This window comes from Calonectris borealis, chromosome 7 (genome assembly GCF_964195595.1).
Source record: "Calonectris borealis chromosome 7, bCalBor7.hap1.2, whole genome shotgun sequence".
Lineage (NCBI taxonomy): Eukaryota > Metazoa > Chordata > Aves > Procellariiformes > Procellariidae > Calonectris > Calonectris borealis.
Genome location: NC_134318.1, coordinates 29572413 through 29588366, shown reverse-complemented (window position 1 = coordinate 29588366; position 15954 = coordinate 29572413). Strand labels below are relative to the sequence as shown.

Sequence of the window (15954 nt, the reverse complement as noted above, 5' to 3'; positions counted from 1 at the left end):
GAGGGGCTCCCAGACACCGCTTTTCAGAAACCTTAATTAAATTCACTGCCCGAAGGTGCTTTCGGCTGGGGTGGAGGCAGAGCGGTGAGGCTGCCCGGGCCAGGCACAGCCGCGGCGGTGGTGGGGCTCGGGGTGAAGGGTGACTGGGAGAGGGGCACCCTGCTGCGCCACAGCCCCCAGGGACACCCGGTCCCCTCCGGATTTGGGGCTGAACCAAGGGACCGGCTGGGACGCACCCTTGCAAAAGGGAATACTGCCCGGCCACCGTAGGGATGGTGAAAGTGGATCGTTTAATTAATTAATTAAATTAACCGAGTGGCCAGGGGCCAGCGGGGAGGGTTCCCAGCACTGTGCGAGCAGCAGGGTCCCTGGTCATCCTGGCTCCAACGTCCTTGCTGGGATGTCCTAGCAGGGTGGCCCTTCGCTTGCAAATGCTTCAAGGCCCGGGAAGGCGAGGGGCACGTGGGGTCCCTGGCCAGGGGACCAGCTGCAGGCGGCCTCTCACTCCCCCAAGCCCCCCGCCCGGGCTAATAACCCCACTGGGGCTCCTGATCGACCGGCAGGGCTTCCTCAAGAGAAACAATGAAACCCGGCCAAGCTACGGCCGAGTTCCCTTCGGCACGTCTGGCAAAGCTTCCTCTGCACCAGCGGCACTCGGCGATCCTGCTGCTTTGCCTTGGGGCTGGGACAGTTTGTGTCCGGATGTGGCTGCTGGAGTAGTTCCTTGGGAAAGGATGGTTTTCACCCCAAACTTCAAAAGAAAACAAATCCTCGCAGGAACGCTTTCTGCTGATTGCTCCCCTTTCGATGCAGGGAGGGCCGAGATAACACCCCTGAAGAGCCAGTGCAAAACCTGCCCAACGCTGGATTTCGGCTCCTGTGCATCCTTTCCTTTCCCTGTCTCCCTTCGCCCCCCCCAGATATTCCACCCTTCCTCTCTCTGACCTTAAAGGAATTTATTACCGAGGAGTGTAAAACGATTACTGCAAAATCGTTCTGCATTACTGGGAAATCATTGCAACATTACCTCAGTAATATTTTTTCGTAAGTGTTTGCTGTGTCTCTTCTCCCACATATTCGGTCTCCGCACGCACATCTGCGCCTCCGCAAATCCCGCTGAAGCCAAGAGGCGCTTGGCAGAGGACGGGAGCGTGGATCTGACCCGGCACTCACCCCAGCTCCCTCCTTCCCACGCCGGTGGACAAGGTTGCCATCCCTCGGCCGACTGGCTGTGTCCTCGGACCCACGTGCAAGCGCTCCCCATCCTGGCTCGTCCAAACGGCACGGAAAAGCCCGGCCGTCAGGGCGCTCAGGCTGCCCTGGCTCAAGGGGTTTTGCCAGCGGATGCTCACGGGATGCCCACGGAGAATCCTGCACCCAGCAAGGCCTGGGATCGGCTGTTTTGCTGAGGATTTCTGGGAAAAGGAAGATCCCTTTCTTTCCCATGCTTGCACTTGGGAGGTCTGGGCGAGAGACTCCCCTGACCCGGGGCCGGGGGGACAAGGTGCCGATGACGAACGGCGGAGGGGAAGGGGCTGCCGAGGCAGCCGCGAGGCCGAGCGGGAGGCAGGCGGTCCCGCCGAGTCGCCCGCAGAGAAGGACACCGACAATTCTGCAAATACGTTTAATGCACTTAGAATACACGGGAGGAAAAAAACGTTTAGTGATTCACAAAAATATTACAAAAAGTCACGTGCAGGCGAAACACACCCAGCACTGCAATAACAATGTAAGAATTTACATTAGAAACTAATATAAAATATTTAAAAACCTCTGCTAGTTTAGCTTTCCATTTGTTTTTTGTCTTTTATAAAAAAAAAAGGAGGAGGGGAGGGGGAAGAAAGGCCATCTACAAGGTACTGATACACCGGCTGCAGACATGCGGGCTCCTTCCAGCCCGTCGGTAGCATCCTTGGGCTCCTCGCTCGACGCGACCCTGCGCACGCAGACCGCACACACTCGCACACGCACACGGGTGAACTGCAGAAAGGTTCACCTCCGGGCTGCGAGGGCAGCCTCAGCAGTCAGGGTTCGCTGTGGTCCTGGTCACCCCACGTCTCCCTGCCCTGGGAAGCTGCCTTTGCTCTAGGTTTTGCAGAAACTGTCCAGCATACAAAACAAGTAGTGTCCCCAGCGAGCAGCAAAACCTCCACCCCTTTAAAAAAAGGGAAAAGCCAGCGTGTCCAACCTGGGCTGGATGAGAGAAGGGTTTTCAATGACTAAACTTGGGTTTGGAGCGTAACCGTGGCCAAACATGGAGCACCGGGACTCCAGGGCTGGATGGGTGCAAGGAGCATCCCGGCGCAGGGGCCAGAGCATCGGTACGAGCCCCCAGCGGGACGCCGTCTGCTTCCGCAGGGCTGCAAATTGCTGCTTTGGGGAAAGCCAAAAGCTGAGAACAAAAGGGCCTGGAGTCCCCCAGCCCGTGATCAGTCACTGCCGGGACGGCACGGCCACTCACACCCGCCTCCCCTTCCTCTGCCCCCCGCGGGTTTCGCAGCCCGCTTGCTGCCGCAGGAGGAACGGCGCAGGAGCTTCATCGCCAGCACCGCAAAGTCCTTCTGCGCTTCTGCGCCCATCCTGCCCGCGGCATTGTCAACACATGCCGTGTTTATGTAGGACCTACCGCACACGGCGACAGCTCGGTCCCTCCCACCCTCGCCGCCCGTGCAGCGGAGGGTTTCCGGAGCCGCACTTTCGCTGCAGTTGGGCCCCAGGGAAAGGAACAAAGGAGCCATTTTCATCTCCAGCCTTGCCGGGAGCGGAGGGAGAGGGCGAGAGAAAAGACCAGTGTTTGCAAAACACAACAATCGGCAGGAAATTTTCCTCTGGCTTTTCGAGGTTGGGTTTTTTTTTCTCACTCTCTTCCTCTTTTTAAAGAGGGGAGACATAGCATCAGGACAGTTTAAAAACAACCAGGCACCAGCCAGCCACATCTGCCACGTGCAGCCCTTTCTGGGTTGATGTTCCCCTCCTGCTATCGGGGCCCTATGAGCCGAACAGTGAACGATGCCGTGGTCTTTTGGCGAGGGAAAGGGAAGCGGCTACCTTCACAGCAGACTAGAAATGATGTTTCTGAACTGATGTGCCGCTTATGATGATTTTATGGTCTGTCAGCGATTTTAGGGGAAACAGAATTATGGTAGAAATGAAGAGGTGGTGAAGTCTGATACACGACAGGTTCACTGCCTGAGAGAGACAGGTCGATGTGGGGCTGGGTTTAAAAGACATTTGCAACCTCAGGCTTATTCTCCATTTGAAATTTTGGACTCATGTTGAAAACAACGTTTTTTTTTAAAAAAGAAAAGACAACAAGCAGACACTGCACAACAGAAAAAATGTTATAAAAATAGTAGGTTGCTACAGAGCTCGTTAAAAACTGCCACGTTCCCAGAGACCTAAATCCAGCTTTAAAATCTTGGGAGGTGAACCCCACCGGCAAACGTGCATTTCGAGACTGTTTTGGATACAGTTGGGCTGCTGCGCAGGCTGGCATTTATCGATAGGGACAGATGCACAGAAAGGGATTCCTGGTTGCTCAACAATTAATCCGCCCTTGCAGCTTCACTCACAGGGAGAATTAAGGCACAATATATATTCTAAACAGAGGACAGTTACGTAGAGGATCAAATCCCCGGGAGGTGGAAGGGCTCTCGTGGTGCTGGACACCCTCCTCACCTGGCTGTGATAGCGCAGGGGCTGAAGCCCAAGACTTCATACAGCAGAGCCACAGGGTGCGAGCCATGCCCTGGGCTAGGGGGAAATCGGACACAGGGGTCTAAGGATTTCCTCTGGCCTGAAGATCTGCGGATCTTTTCTCCCCACCTGACATGACGCTGCCTTGCCCCGGCCAGATACAAGCCAGCAAAGCCAGTCACGGACTCGAGGTGCCTACCTAGGAAGAGGGAGTAGTCATCAGGACAGATAAACAGCCGAGCAGCCACGATCCCATGCCGACCTGTTGCCTAACCCAGCGTCCTGCGAAGCCCGCAGTCAGCCAAACATTTTCCAGTGAAGCATCTGAGAAAGGTTTTTGTGAGGAGCTGGAGGGACATTTGACAAAGGGAACGGATGATGGGTGAGCAATAAAGTTCACTCAGTGACCAGCCTGGAGGTTCTCACGAGGGGCAGCGGAGCACGAGCTTCACTCCTTACCCCACACTAATTAAAAAAACAAATGAGACTGAAGCAGCCACATTGCCACTCCCCATTTTTGACTCAACCTCAGATGCAGCTAACGCAGCCACTCCCGCCAGCGGCGGGTACAGGCCAGAGTGTGAACATGCAGTGGGATATGCGTGGCCGGCTGCTTGCACCCGTGCAGGAACTCAGTGGGTCCTGGCATGAAATGAGGACTGCAGGGACCCCAGGCTGTGCCGAGGCCTTGATGATTCTCACTTTGGTTTCTAGCTTCCCTGCACCCACGTTAGCTCCCCTTGCAGCACTCGAGATGCATAAGGACTGCGTTGCCTTGAACAAGCCCGAGCTGTGGGTGCAGGAGGGAGGCTGCTAACCTGCTCCCCCAGCACACAACCTCTCCCCAGCAATCTGTCCCCTCCAAGCCAAGCATCACTTTCAACTGTTTTTTTTTAAAAGCTACACCCCCTAAATATTTCTACTGATCGCAGATGAAAAACAACACAATCCCCACTTCTTCAAAGACCATTTGATGACCTGATGGTGTCATTTCAAAAGCCATCCAAGAGCAACTGAATATTTGAAGTGATGAGCTTCAGAATATAATTTCAAATCACTGTTGGCAAATCTATGTAAAGCAACACCAATATATCACTATCCTCAAAGACATTATACACAGCAGGCACCACCCATCTAAGCCACTGAAAATATCACTGTAGGTCACACCAGCTACAAGACTGACTGCTCTGCTCAGATCGCATCCCACATACTTTAATATTGAAACTATACATTCCTTCTCCTGTTTTTAATCACAAGTTGAGAGGGAGACTAGTCCTGGCTTTTGGGACTTCTCTTGTTTCAGAATTGCTGTCACATGTTGGATTTTCAAGGCATTGTGGGTCTGCCATAAGGCTCTTCATCTTTGGAAATATCCCTATCGACCTGCATCGCAAGATTTCTCCAGGAGGAGAAAACATGTACTCGCTGCTTCTAAACTGCGTTCATTTCCATCCAGATCACTATCTTTAGCCAACACAAGCCGTACAGGTTTTGGTTTCATACAATCCTGCTACAGACCTTCTACACAATCTAGAAAAAATCAGCACCAGTGGACCTACTATCTCAGCAGGTTCGGGCTAGAAAAATATCGTGGCGTTTATTAACACTGATGCGTTTCAAACTACTTGCTCACTAAAATACAAAGGTTTCTTTTCCATTTCCTTCACACACAGGCATGTCCTCTTTTCCCAGGATGAAAATATCCAAACTCGAGATCTCATTTACTTGCCAATGAGTAAGCCTTTGGCACGGTTGCAAACTTGATGTGAATCAGGGGAGGGGAGGTCCTATGGGTGCACAGCTCTTCACGATACTGAGTAACATACAACTTCCTTACTCTTAGATAACTGTTGAGAGGCAGCGACATGACCTTGGAGCTTAAGGGCTGACTTTCACCAGTTTCTCTCTTATAATTGGTCTAACAACAAGACAGAGATTTCTATTTTAGCAGTTATTTGTCTAATATTTTCCCCTGTAACTAAATAAGAAGATTTCGTTTCCTTCCCTTCAAACCTTCCCCTCAATTGTTATCTGGCTACCAGCAAAGATCTGTGAGAAAGTGTCTCAGAAATAGAGATTTTTGGCATGCCACCTGTTCATAACTCAAATACACAGACCTATATATAAATACATGACATGGAACAGAAATACACACACACAAGGATACTGGGTGGATTTTCAAATGCATTTAGTGTGCTCCCTCTGAAGTCAATGAAAACCCAACCCAGAGCGTCTGATGAGAGTAAATATGGTGAGGAAAACATACACGTAAGAAAGGCAGAACTGGAGCACGAGCCAGCTTGGAGGAGGTGCTTTCCCTGCATATAGCACCGCATCCCCGCTGCAAAGGCTCAAAGAGTTCAAAGGGCAGGAGGTCCTAAGCTTTCCAGATGTGTGTCAGAGCCCAGAGAGGGTCTGATGGACTTCTCCCTGCCCCGTGCTGATCTCCGCAGGAACAGCAACAATTGACCTTCCAAACGTCCCTTCTCCACTAAGATGTGGATTTTAAGCTCCTTTTAATGAGAGCTAGCATCTGGAAACAAGGAAGAGCAGCCAGCATCGTGGCAACGGGCCAGCTCTGCTGCAGGCACCCCCAGCAAGCTCGTACAAGAGCGGTCCATGGGCTACTGTTGGCGGATGGCTTTGGGACAAAATTGTCGTTGCTGCCCTTGCCTTTTTCCCAACTGCCACAATCATCTGTTTGTCCATTATCTTGCGGTGGGACACTTGGGCACGTCATTTTTGAAGCTGGGCTGGTACATTTTCATGCCGCTTTCTCGCCCACGCTGTCCCCTGCATATAGATCTACAGTGCAGAAGGGATGCTTAGTGCTAACCAGGACAACGAAAACTGGCCAAGAGATCCCACGGATGAATGCAGTCTGCCACAGCACAGAAATCACTCTGGCTGGCACATGCAGATATCTGAAAGTTTGTTCTTTCGCAGCAGGATTTTAAGATGATCCTCTGAGTTCAGACAAAATGACAAACTCATTTACATGTAAATTGCTTTCATAGCTTTGCAGAAAGGAAGGTTCTGCCGAGCAGTGTTGGACCCTGCATTTGGCCTGCCTTAAATTATAATATAACAACAATTATAATAATACAAATACTACTTTGTACACAAAGCACGCCCTCCCCTGCAAACCCTGGCATGCTTCGGTAGGTCCTACAGCCCTCTAGTCAATAATCACCCTCTCTGCACAGAGAGACATTGAGTGACTTGCCTGAGGCCACAGAGGAATTCTGTAGCAAGTCCAAGGAAAGCTTTGTGGCTCCTAGCTCTGCTTCTTGACCAACATTAACCAGCCTCAAATATATGCAAAAAACATCAAAGCTGACTGTGCCAGGAAGAAATTAAATCAGAAAACAAACAGAAAACCAACCCTGGGGTACTGTGAGGCCTCCTGGACTGTGCTGTTTTATCAGGGGAGTTAAGTGTTAAAAGCTTTTGTTATACTTGTATTATAACGACACAGCAATTGTGCATAAATCACCAAGTTAGCTTGTAGGCAGAAAGGGGTGGAAGGAAAGCTGCACCTCCCCTGACAAGGAGTGAAGAGTTGTCACCAAAAGACAATGGGCAGAGGAAGGCTGGGGAATACACATCAGAAACAACCTGCAACAGCAGCAGGGGGTAAAGCCTGCGGTGGTTTACTGCAGCATATACACAAGGGCCAGCATCTCGATGCAGAGACACAACCTGACCCTGCAGAGACCATCTCCTCTGCACACCATGTTTGCTCCAAGGAAGAAGCCACAGGGATCTAGAGAGAGGGTCTTTTCAAACTGATTTTGATGCTTTACAGTTCAAATCTATCTGAAAGGAGGGACGTCAGCAACAAGAAGAGCCACCACAGCGAGGCTAGAGGGGAAAATGCAGCCGCACTAGGGCACAACCCTGCTGGCACAGGGAGAATAGTTGGCTTTACTGAGGCTGAGTCTCCTCTCTGCTACGCCAGGGCAGTGGAGAGCTCCGTTTCATATGCTTTCAAGCAGCCCTCTGGATCCTGCAGAGCTGCTGAAGTTGTCCCTGTGAACAAATGGCCCTTTCTAGCTTCTCAAATTCTGTACAATAGCAAGGAAAAAATACTTGACAGTATCTCTTTAAAGATAAACACACTGTAAACAGGAGATCTCCCCCGCCCCGGTAGCTTTCTTCCTCCTGCTTGTGCAAAACCAGAGGTTGCGACCTTCCCTGGGGTTCAGGCACAAGGACAGGATGCGCGAGAATAAAGTTGCCTCTGTTTGCAGCGATACCATAGCTAATAGCACCAAGACCAACACTTAAAACATGCCTAATTTGAGGGCAGGGAGGATCTGGATTTGTTTTTCTTGACTGAACTAGAAAGTTCATCTTTAAATCTGTTCAGCTTCAAGCATGTGAGCTTTTGGCCTCCTTTAAACAGGGGAAATACCATTCCGTTTCTGAAAAGAAAAAAAAAATAGCACATGGAAGAACAGTTCTGCAGTCAGTAAAAGTTTGGCTAACAAAAGGACTCCAGAGTCACGTAAAGAACATTTAATCCATGGATTATAGGCTCGCACCTGGCAGAAATGCATGTGTAAATACAGGCGTGCAGAGCGTCTACACCCTGGGCTAAGGCAGAGGGGAGTTCTGTAGCTAGGGGAGAAAAAGGATTCTTACTACTAATTTTCATAGTTAAATATTTCTCACTCGCACTCACACATACGCAGGCTGTTCCCAGAGAGCTCAGCCTTGGGAAGGATAAAGGAAAGGGCTCAGTTCGGTCTAGGCTGGTGCTGAGTAGCTCCTCTTCTGTTTGCAGTGGTTGTGCAGCAAACTCTTTTATTTGCAGGCAGAGTTTTTACTGCATTAATTATCCTGTGAGTCACTGGGTAATGGACAGTAACTTGGCTCTCCCAGTTGTTAGAAGGGTGTAATTCAGCTCTAATGCAGCGGGTTGTCGAACACGGCATCTGGCAAGATGGAAACTTTCAGTTTCTTTTCAGGCCAGCTGTACTCCTTTGGAAGTTTGAACTGTAAGACAGTAAAGAGAACCAGTTAATGTATATCGCTGCAACCTGCACAGAAAAAACAAAATCGTTGCAAAGAAAGGCAGCCCCATGTTATTATTATCTTTTAAAACAAGAGGCTACTAAGAAAACATTTCCCCATCAGTATGTTTTGGACAGCAGTGGACATTAGATAACGTGGCCTGTGCCTCAGCTGCCAAAGTAAAGTTCTGAGATTTCAGCCCAAGCACTGTTTATTTCATCAGACGGATTCTGGAGGGTTTCTGCCCCCATCACCATTTCCCCTCCCCGACCTCTCTGAAAATTCACAGCACAAGTATCTCCCCTCCTACCTGACCACGTCCCTTTCCTTTCACCTATCCCAGCCCCCAGAGCCCCCCTTTTGCTTTAAAGGGAGACTTATGGCAGCTTTCAAACTCTTGCTCGTGCAGGGTGGGATGTAAGTGAGCTAGCGTGGCTCTGCCGCGTGACCGGCTTGCAAATGGCCATCACCTGCGGGAGGGCGAACTGTGCCGCCCTGGCTGGGGAGAGCCAGCCTGCCTGAACAGCATTTCTACTCCAGCCCTACCCACCTCTGGTACAAAGACTCCGCAGAGTGCCCGTACAACGCCTCACATTCACACAGGCACTCGGCTGCTCAGGCTGTTTTGCAAACATTGATTGAAGCACAGGGAACGGAGATTTTTTGCCCCAGTCTGGTTTACACAGCACTGTCGCTGGCCAATGTTTCCCAAACAAGACAAGTGCACTGATCCCGTCCTGAGGTTGCTCCAGGGCACCCTGCCTTAGGCTGCGAAGTCACCCCAACATCTCTGATCCCAGTCATGACTGTGTGGGGACAGAGGTCCGAGGAACCTTACCACCAACCCTTCTCACAACCACCTTTGACCCGGGCCCATGCATTCACAGAGATCTCTCAAAAACAGCTCTGTGGGGGGGTGTGGGAGGTGGAGGGTGGAATCTCTTAGGCTACAGATCTGCCCCACAGCTGAATGGCAACCAGTTCTGGACAAGCATTTCACGCAACCCCAACGCCCAGACTGAGGGTCCAAAACCCGTGGGGGACAGCTCTGGAAGCCAGTTTGCAGGATGATTTTGTTTTCAAAACTCTGCTGCACCCATGGTGTAGCACCGCCTGACACCCCAACAGGACTCTCAGGGAGAAATCTCACCGTGATCCCACACCACCAGTGACAATTCAGAACAGTTACAGATACAGTGGTCCTCTCCTAGGAGAGTCCTCAGACCAAGGCCAGCAGTGCCGTAAGCTTCTCAGGGGCTACGGGAATTACAGAGTTGGTGCAAGGGGACAGTGACCTGCGAATCATCCATCTTTATCCAAGTACTTGTCTTTCTTCCCGTAAGCGCCCTGTTTCTGAAGGACATTAACACACACTCAGTGGCAGGTTCCTGCTAAAGGAGATCCCCTCCAGCTGCCTGCTCCGCAGCAAGGGCAGCTCTAACATGAATTTGCTCCTGACCTTGCTCCGTTTGCAGCTGTGTACGAGGGTAACCTGCAGCTGGTACCCATTGACCTTAGTACGCCGGGCTGGCGGTTCAGGGTCTGACCCATGATCTGGGGGCATGGCAGGAGGATCCTTCAGGATAGTGGCTACCATAAACTCCCACTCTTTCTCCTCTAGGAAACATAAACAGCCCAAGTCCCACTTATGGTTGTTTTTTTTTAAACTCAAGCCCTGCATATAGCTTGCACCATATAATCTAGTGGCCCTACACTGCCCAGGGGGTTCTTCTGAGTTGAATGTCTAGAGTATGTGAAAAACATGCTAAAGATACTCAGACAGATCATTTCACTTAATTTCACTTAACACAGGTGGCTCTTTATGCAGCAAAGGAAAGACTCTCCTTGCAGCGCTTCGTTCTACCACATGAATATCATCAGCAACAGCCAGCGCTGCTGAGGAATGCCTTCAGTTGGCCCAAACTGGGATCCTGCAAGTTACAAATCCTTGGAGGAATCTGGATGCTGAAAGATCACATTTCATCTCAAGTATTTTCCTTTTTATAAACAGGAGTGGTTCCAATGCAATCCTCTTGGAGAAGTCATCCTTTGCATTTGTTTGTTTTTCACTTTTTCATTTAGCAAAGTCACAGTAACTCGGAACCGAGTGCCCGGTCGCTGTGCCAGGAGCTGCCATGCCCATTGCCTCTGTCTGTCAGCGGAGAGTGAAGGAACATGAGCCGTCCAAAGCCTTAACTAAAGGGCCTTCAAACCAAAGTGCTCCTGGGCTTCCATGTCACTAGCAAAAATGAGCTTTGGATTAGGTTTAACTGGATAAAAGCTGGCCTGAAAGTCACTGCACAGCCAGCAGCGTGCTCCCCTCACTCACACAGTGAAGAACACCCTGGCATTAAATCAACTCTGGATTAAACAATTAGAGCCCTGAGATTTTCCTGGGGGGAGGGGAGCAGGGCAAGGGATGGGAGGGCTGCTCTACAAGCCAAAGAAAGTTTCTTTAGAGTCTGCAGGGAGCTGTAAAAAATGGGATTAAAAATATTACATGTCATTTCTGCCACTGCTCTTTGAAGTCAAGCAGAATATTTATATGGCATGCATGGGAGACAGGGTGTTAAATGTTCCCCAGGAAGAGATCACATGGCAGGGGGAAGTTTAGCACCACACAGCAAAGCTTTATAAAGCTCCCTTGGCTGCTGCTGTAGTGGTTCCAGGTTGGTGATGTTCCTCTGCACGCCGTGCAGGGGCAGCAGGTGAAGGCCAAGTAGCAGATGTGAAAAAGCCCCCGTCTGCTCCCCAAACCCAAAAAAGGAGGCCCCTACAACACACTGTTCAGCAGTAAATGTGCTGCCACCGCTTTCAGCCTTTCTGAAAGGGGGAATGTGATGGCCTGGAGCTGCTGCTGAGGACACTATGCACGGCATGAAGCAAACCCCTCCACCTGGCCCAGGGGCTGCACCTCTTTGATTTGGGGCACATTGGGAAAGATGCTGGCAGAAAGGAAATGCAGAGTCTCCTTTAATACCCATCCTGGCCCTGTATTTCTTGCAATCCCTTCTCTCAGTGCCTTAGTTCACAGCAGATGTGAAGGTTTAGCAAGGCCTCAAGTCTACGGGGCACGGCTGCAGCCTGTGAGCTGAGGGGAGGATCAAAGGCAAGCTGCAGGACGGGCTGAACTCTCTGGGACAGTACATGGGAGATATGGGAATGACGCCTTACTTCCTCTGGAGAATTCAGATCTTCTAAATCTTCCAGCATTCTCTCTACAAACTCTTCGGTCAATAGGATCTGCAAAGGAAATACAGTAGTTTACACCTTTACACTCCCAGTTTTAGCTAATTGTCAAAAAACGACGACTTCTGCAGAGAGCAGACTGTACCAGCTCACTCCTTCCCCCATGTCCTTCTCTCCCACAATACAAAGGTTTGAGGGCAAGGAGCTCCTAACTTTGCCTCCCACCCCAACCACTGCAAAAAAATGTTAAAATTATACAGCAATCTTTTTTGACCCTCAATTATCTTCCTCAGTCTAAAATTAGAGCCTCGGCTTTAGACAGACAGAGTGGGGAAGGAGGAAAAGGGGTCAAGATAACAACTGTTGGAGAGACAGTAGGAGACAGAGCCGCTTTCATCTGATCCATTGAAGTTAAGCTCAGAGTTTAATCAGGAAAGAGCAGCGCAGGGAGAGCCTGAGACCCGTACAGAGCCGATGCTCTGGGCACAGGGAGGGCTCTGACCCAAGCGCAGCACATCGTTCAGATGAACCAGACGCTGGGTACAGGAGTGCTCCCAGAGGTGCCCGCGCTCGGCACCTCCGCGTTGTATCGCACGTGCCCATCCCGCGTGCCTGTGCTGGGAAAGCTTTTGGCTCATCTCAAGGCCAGGCTGGCAAGCATGAAGCAGCCCAGGAAAGCGGCTGCCGGTGGGTCAAAATTCCCAGCTGAGGGCCACGACCCGGGCTCCACGGAGCCCCCCAAGTCACACAAACCAGAGATACCGGGGGGAAACCAGCCCCAGGAATTCAAGGGGAGGAACTCCCACCCTCCTTAAAAAAGCACGTGACAGCCAAAAGCAAACACATCCTGCCTCTGTTCACAACAGCCGCAAAGGCCAGAGCTCCAGGCAGGCCAGCTGGCTTGGCACAGGAGCAGAGACGGCAGTGCGGGACCAGGCAAACATCCCCACGCAGTGAGGGGGCGTTGGAGCGGCATTCCTGGGAGTTAGGTTGCAGCAGTATCCAGCCGATTATTCCCATTTCAGCCTACAGGTTTATTTCTTCCCCCCTGCTCCTCCTTTCCTTCCTTCACTCCACCCTTTCCTCTGTCTCTGGCATTGCTTTCCATCCTGAAGCAACCACCATCCCCATGCCCCCTTTCTCACCCTTTCCTTTCCCTGTTCCCCCCAGCCATGAGCTCCGTGCTCACTCCCAGAGCAGGGACCGCTCCAGCACCAAACACTGATGGAGCTAAGTGCCCAGCCCCACCGCTCTCCGCTGTCCCCTCCAGCTCATGTCTGGAAGAGGGGCAGCCAGGCTGTCCCACCTCCATGCAGGAAGCCACCTCCCATGTCCGCCAGCTCCCTGGTGCCAGAAACATCAGTGGGGAGTGAGTGACCGCCAGGATGCCATGGGCTGTTTGGCAAGTGGAAGCCTCTGGGCTCCATTTTGGTAACACGCAAGCAGGGCTATTGGACAGAAAGGGTAAAGGAAGACTCTGGTCTCCCTTTCTTCCTTTGGTTGGCAAGAGAAGAGATCCGAAAACACCAAATCCAGATCCAAGTGCTACCAGGTGTCTGCAGTTCTCTCCCCTTCAACCTTGCCACCCTCCTGCCACTGCACACAGATTTCCCAGGGGATGAGGGAACTGCAAGCTCCCCTCTCCACCACATTCCCCTCTTCGCTTAGCTTCAACCTGCAGCAGGCTCCAGGCCAGTGTTTATGACTGAGCTGCTCAGCATGGATGCAGGCACCTCCATCAGGCCTCTCTGATCATACCTCAAGCCTGAAAAAAACCTGCTTCAGCTAGGAGCCAGGAGCTTGCTGCTTTGGACAGGACTCTGCAACCTGGCACCAATCTGCAGACTGGCAAGCTGAGAAACACGCAGTACCACCGCAAACTACTGCAGTCTCCTTGCAGGAGCCTGTAACTATTCTGCCTGTTGAACTGGAGACACTTGTTTGTTGACTGTTTGCAGGAGGAGGAAGCCGTCTGTCCGAGTCGGAGGCAGGAGGGCAACCTGATCACTCAGCTCAGAAGGAAGAGCTGGGTGGGGAGCTGGGGCTCTGCATGGAGCAGATCGGTTTCTGCGGAGGTGCAGCCTGCAACGGGGTGAGGGAATGAAAACAATTTGGCAGACATCAAAATCTACAGAGCAGCCGGAAAAAGGAGGAGGAATTGGTATTCACAGCAATCAGGCAAGGAGGAAATGAATATTCAGCCATCCACGAATGAGCAAAAATGCTAGAGGTTGGGGTGGGTGAGAGAGCAGGAATGAGGAGCTGCAGCTTTGGCAGGGGGACTAGAAGACAAGCGCAGCAGGAAGACCCCTGGGTGCTGCAAGGTGCCAGAGGCAGGAGAGAAATGGGAACCACGTGTGCAAGGCCAGCTGCTCTGAGGCTGGAGGAAAACAAGACAGTGCAGGGGTAAACAGCAAAGGGTGGAGAGAGTGAAGGGGGGGACAGGTCAGGTCCTGGCTATGCCACAGACCCAGAGTAGGGACAAACCTACCTGGAGCACTGTGGCTAGGACTGACCTGGAGTGCAACCCCCTGAGTTAGCTGAGCCCATCTGCAGCTCACTGCCCCCACTCAGTGAGTTTTAGTAATCCAGCTGAAAAAAACCCCAAATTCCACTGATTTAGTGAGCTGAACTGGCTCCCTGAAGGGTCTGACAAGTGGAGTGGGACAGGACTCCACAGCTCAGCTGTCTCGTGGACTGTGGGATCAAAGCAACGTCAGCCTGCTCTATGCAGTGTGCTGAGAAAAGATCGCAGCACCGTTCTGCAGACCCTGCATAGACAGTTAACTTTGGTGGAGGGCAGGCATCACAGGCTGCAATGACAAACTGCTGCAGTGACATTGACACAGTGTGTCACTCAGAGCCCGTCCTCAACAGCCCGCGTCAGAAAAAACCCACCCTAAACCCTACTACCCCATGCTGCTGGGGAGACCTGCTCTCCTTCCTGGAGAAGGTAGTCTCCGAAGCGCGGGTGTAACCAAACGTACAAGCAGCCATGTCCCTCGGCACAGGAAACCAGCACTCTCGAGCTCCCCGAGGATGCTGGGGAAGGCATGCATCCACAGCACACCAGCTGCTGAAGCGGGCTTTGAAGCAAGAAGTATTGTCATCCTGGATTCGCATCTAGACAAGATTTCTCCTCTTAGAAGTAGCCCAATCAAAACGGCCCGAGAGTGTTAAGTCCTGTGCTCATAGATCAGCCTGCTGTCCCCACCTGCAATCAGCAAAACCACCTTCATGCTGGTGAGTGAGTCTTTGCTCCTACGGAGAAGGATGAGAATAAATCCAATCCCATCTCAGCTTCTCTCACTCACAATATTTCAGGTTTCCAGTTCTTGTAGCATGCCTGCTCCTGCACAGTATGATACCCCATTACATTAACACACACACGTTATATGTGCATGATATTAAAGGTGACATTCCCAGCAAATAAACATGACAGACTGCCATTGCTCTAGGCACCTAATTTAATTTCCTCTGGGATTTAAATCTTAGAAGCTCAAATTAAACAAATAGCCCTGTTCACTTTATATTTCAGACCTGAATCTACAGTTTTCCTCCGATGCTGTTAACTGATCTTATCAACAGGACACTGCACAGAGATCACAATGATGAAGCAGCTTATTCCCTTCCCAAAGGAAAACAGAGCCCCGCTGTTGTGCTGCAGCCATGGGAAAAGCCGGTGCAATCTGGAGGGCAAACGAAGCCGTCCCATGCGCACTGAACAGGCCTTTTCTCCCATGAAATCTCTCGGCTGGTGCTGAGGAAGCAAAGGAGCTCTCCCGAGCGGCAGCGGGCGTCCCGTGTGCCGCAGCGGCCAGGCGCTCGCAGCGCTGTGTTTTCACAGCTCTGTGCAAACATTCCCGCCGGCCCAGCCTGCCGAAGCTGGTTACAGGGTGTAGCTCAGCCTTTGTAATGGCTGTTTGCAGTATGAACAGGGAACGGCCTCGCCAGCCAGCTGCGGGTATCTGAAACATCTCCTTCGGTGCTGCACGGTCCTGCTCACACCAGGATCTCCCTGACCTGAGCCAGAGAGGCCGGACACATGCT

General features: G+C 51.5%; 1 protein-coding gene across 4 annotated transcripts in view; it reads right to left on the bottom strand.

Moving 5' to 3' along the window:
• Positions 1–1610: 1610 nt before the first annotated feature.
• SUFU (SUFU negative regulator of hedgehog signaling) overlaps positions 1611–15954 on the bottom strand; it is a 98842-nt gene continuing 84498 nt past the window's right edge. For all 4 annotated transcript variants that reach the window (XR_012674338.1, XM_075154953.1, XM_075154954.1 and 1 more), the window contains 2 exons: positions 11890–11958; positions 1611–8697 (listed from right to left, as the gene is read on the bottom strand). Coding sequence is in view for 3 of the 4 variants with exons in the window: in XM_075154953.1 (XP_075011054.1) it covers positions 8608–8697; positions 11890–11958 (159 nt within the window). In the remaining variant the exon portion in view is untranslated. The remainder of the gene's footprint in view (positions 8698–11889; positions 11959–15954) is intronic.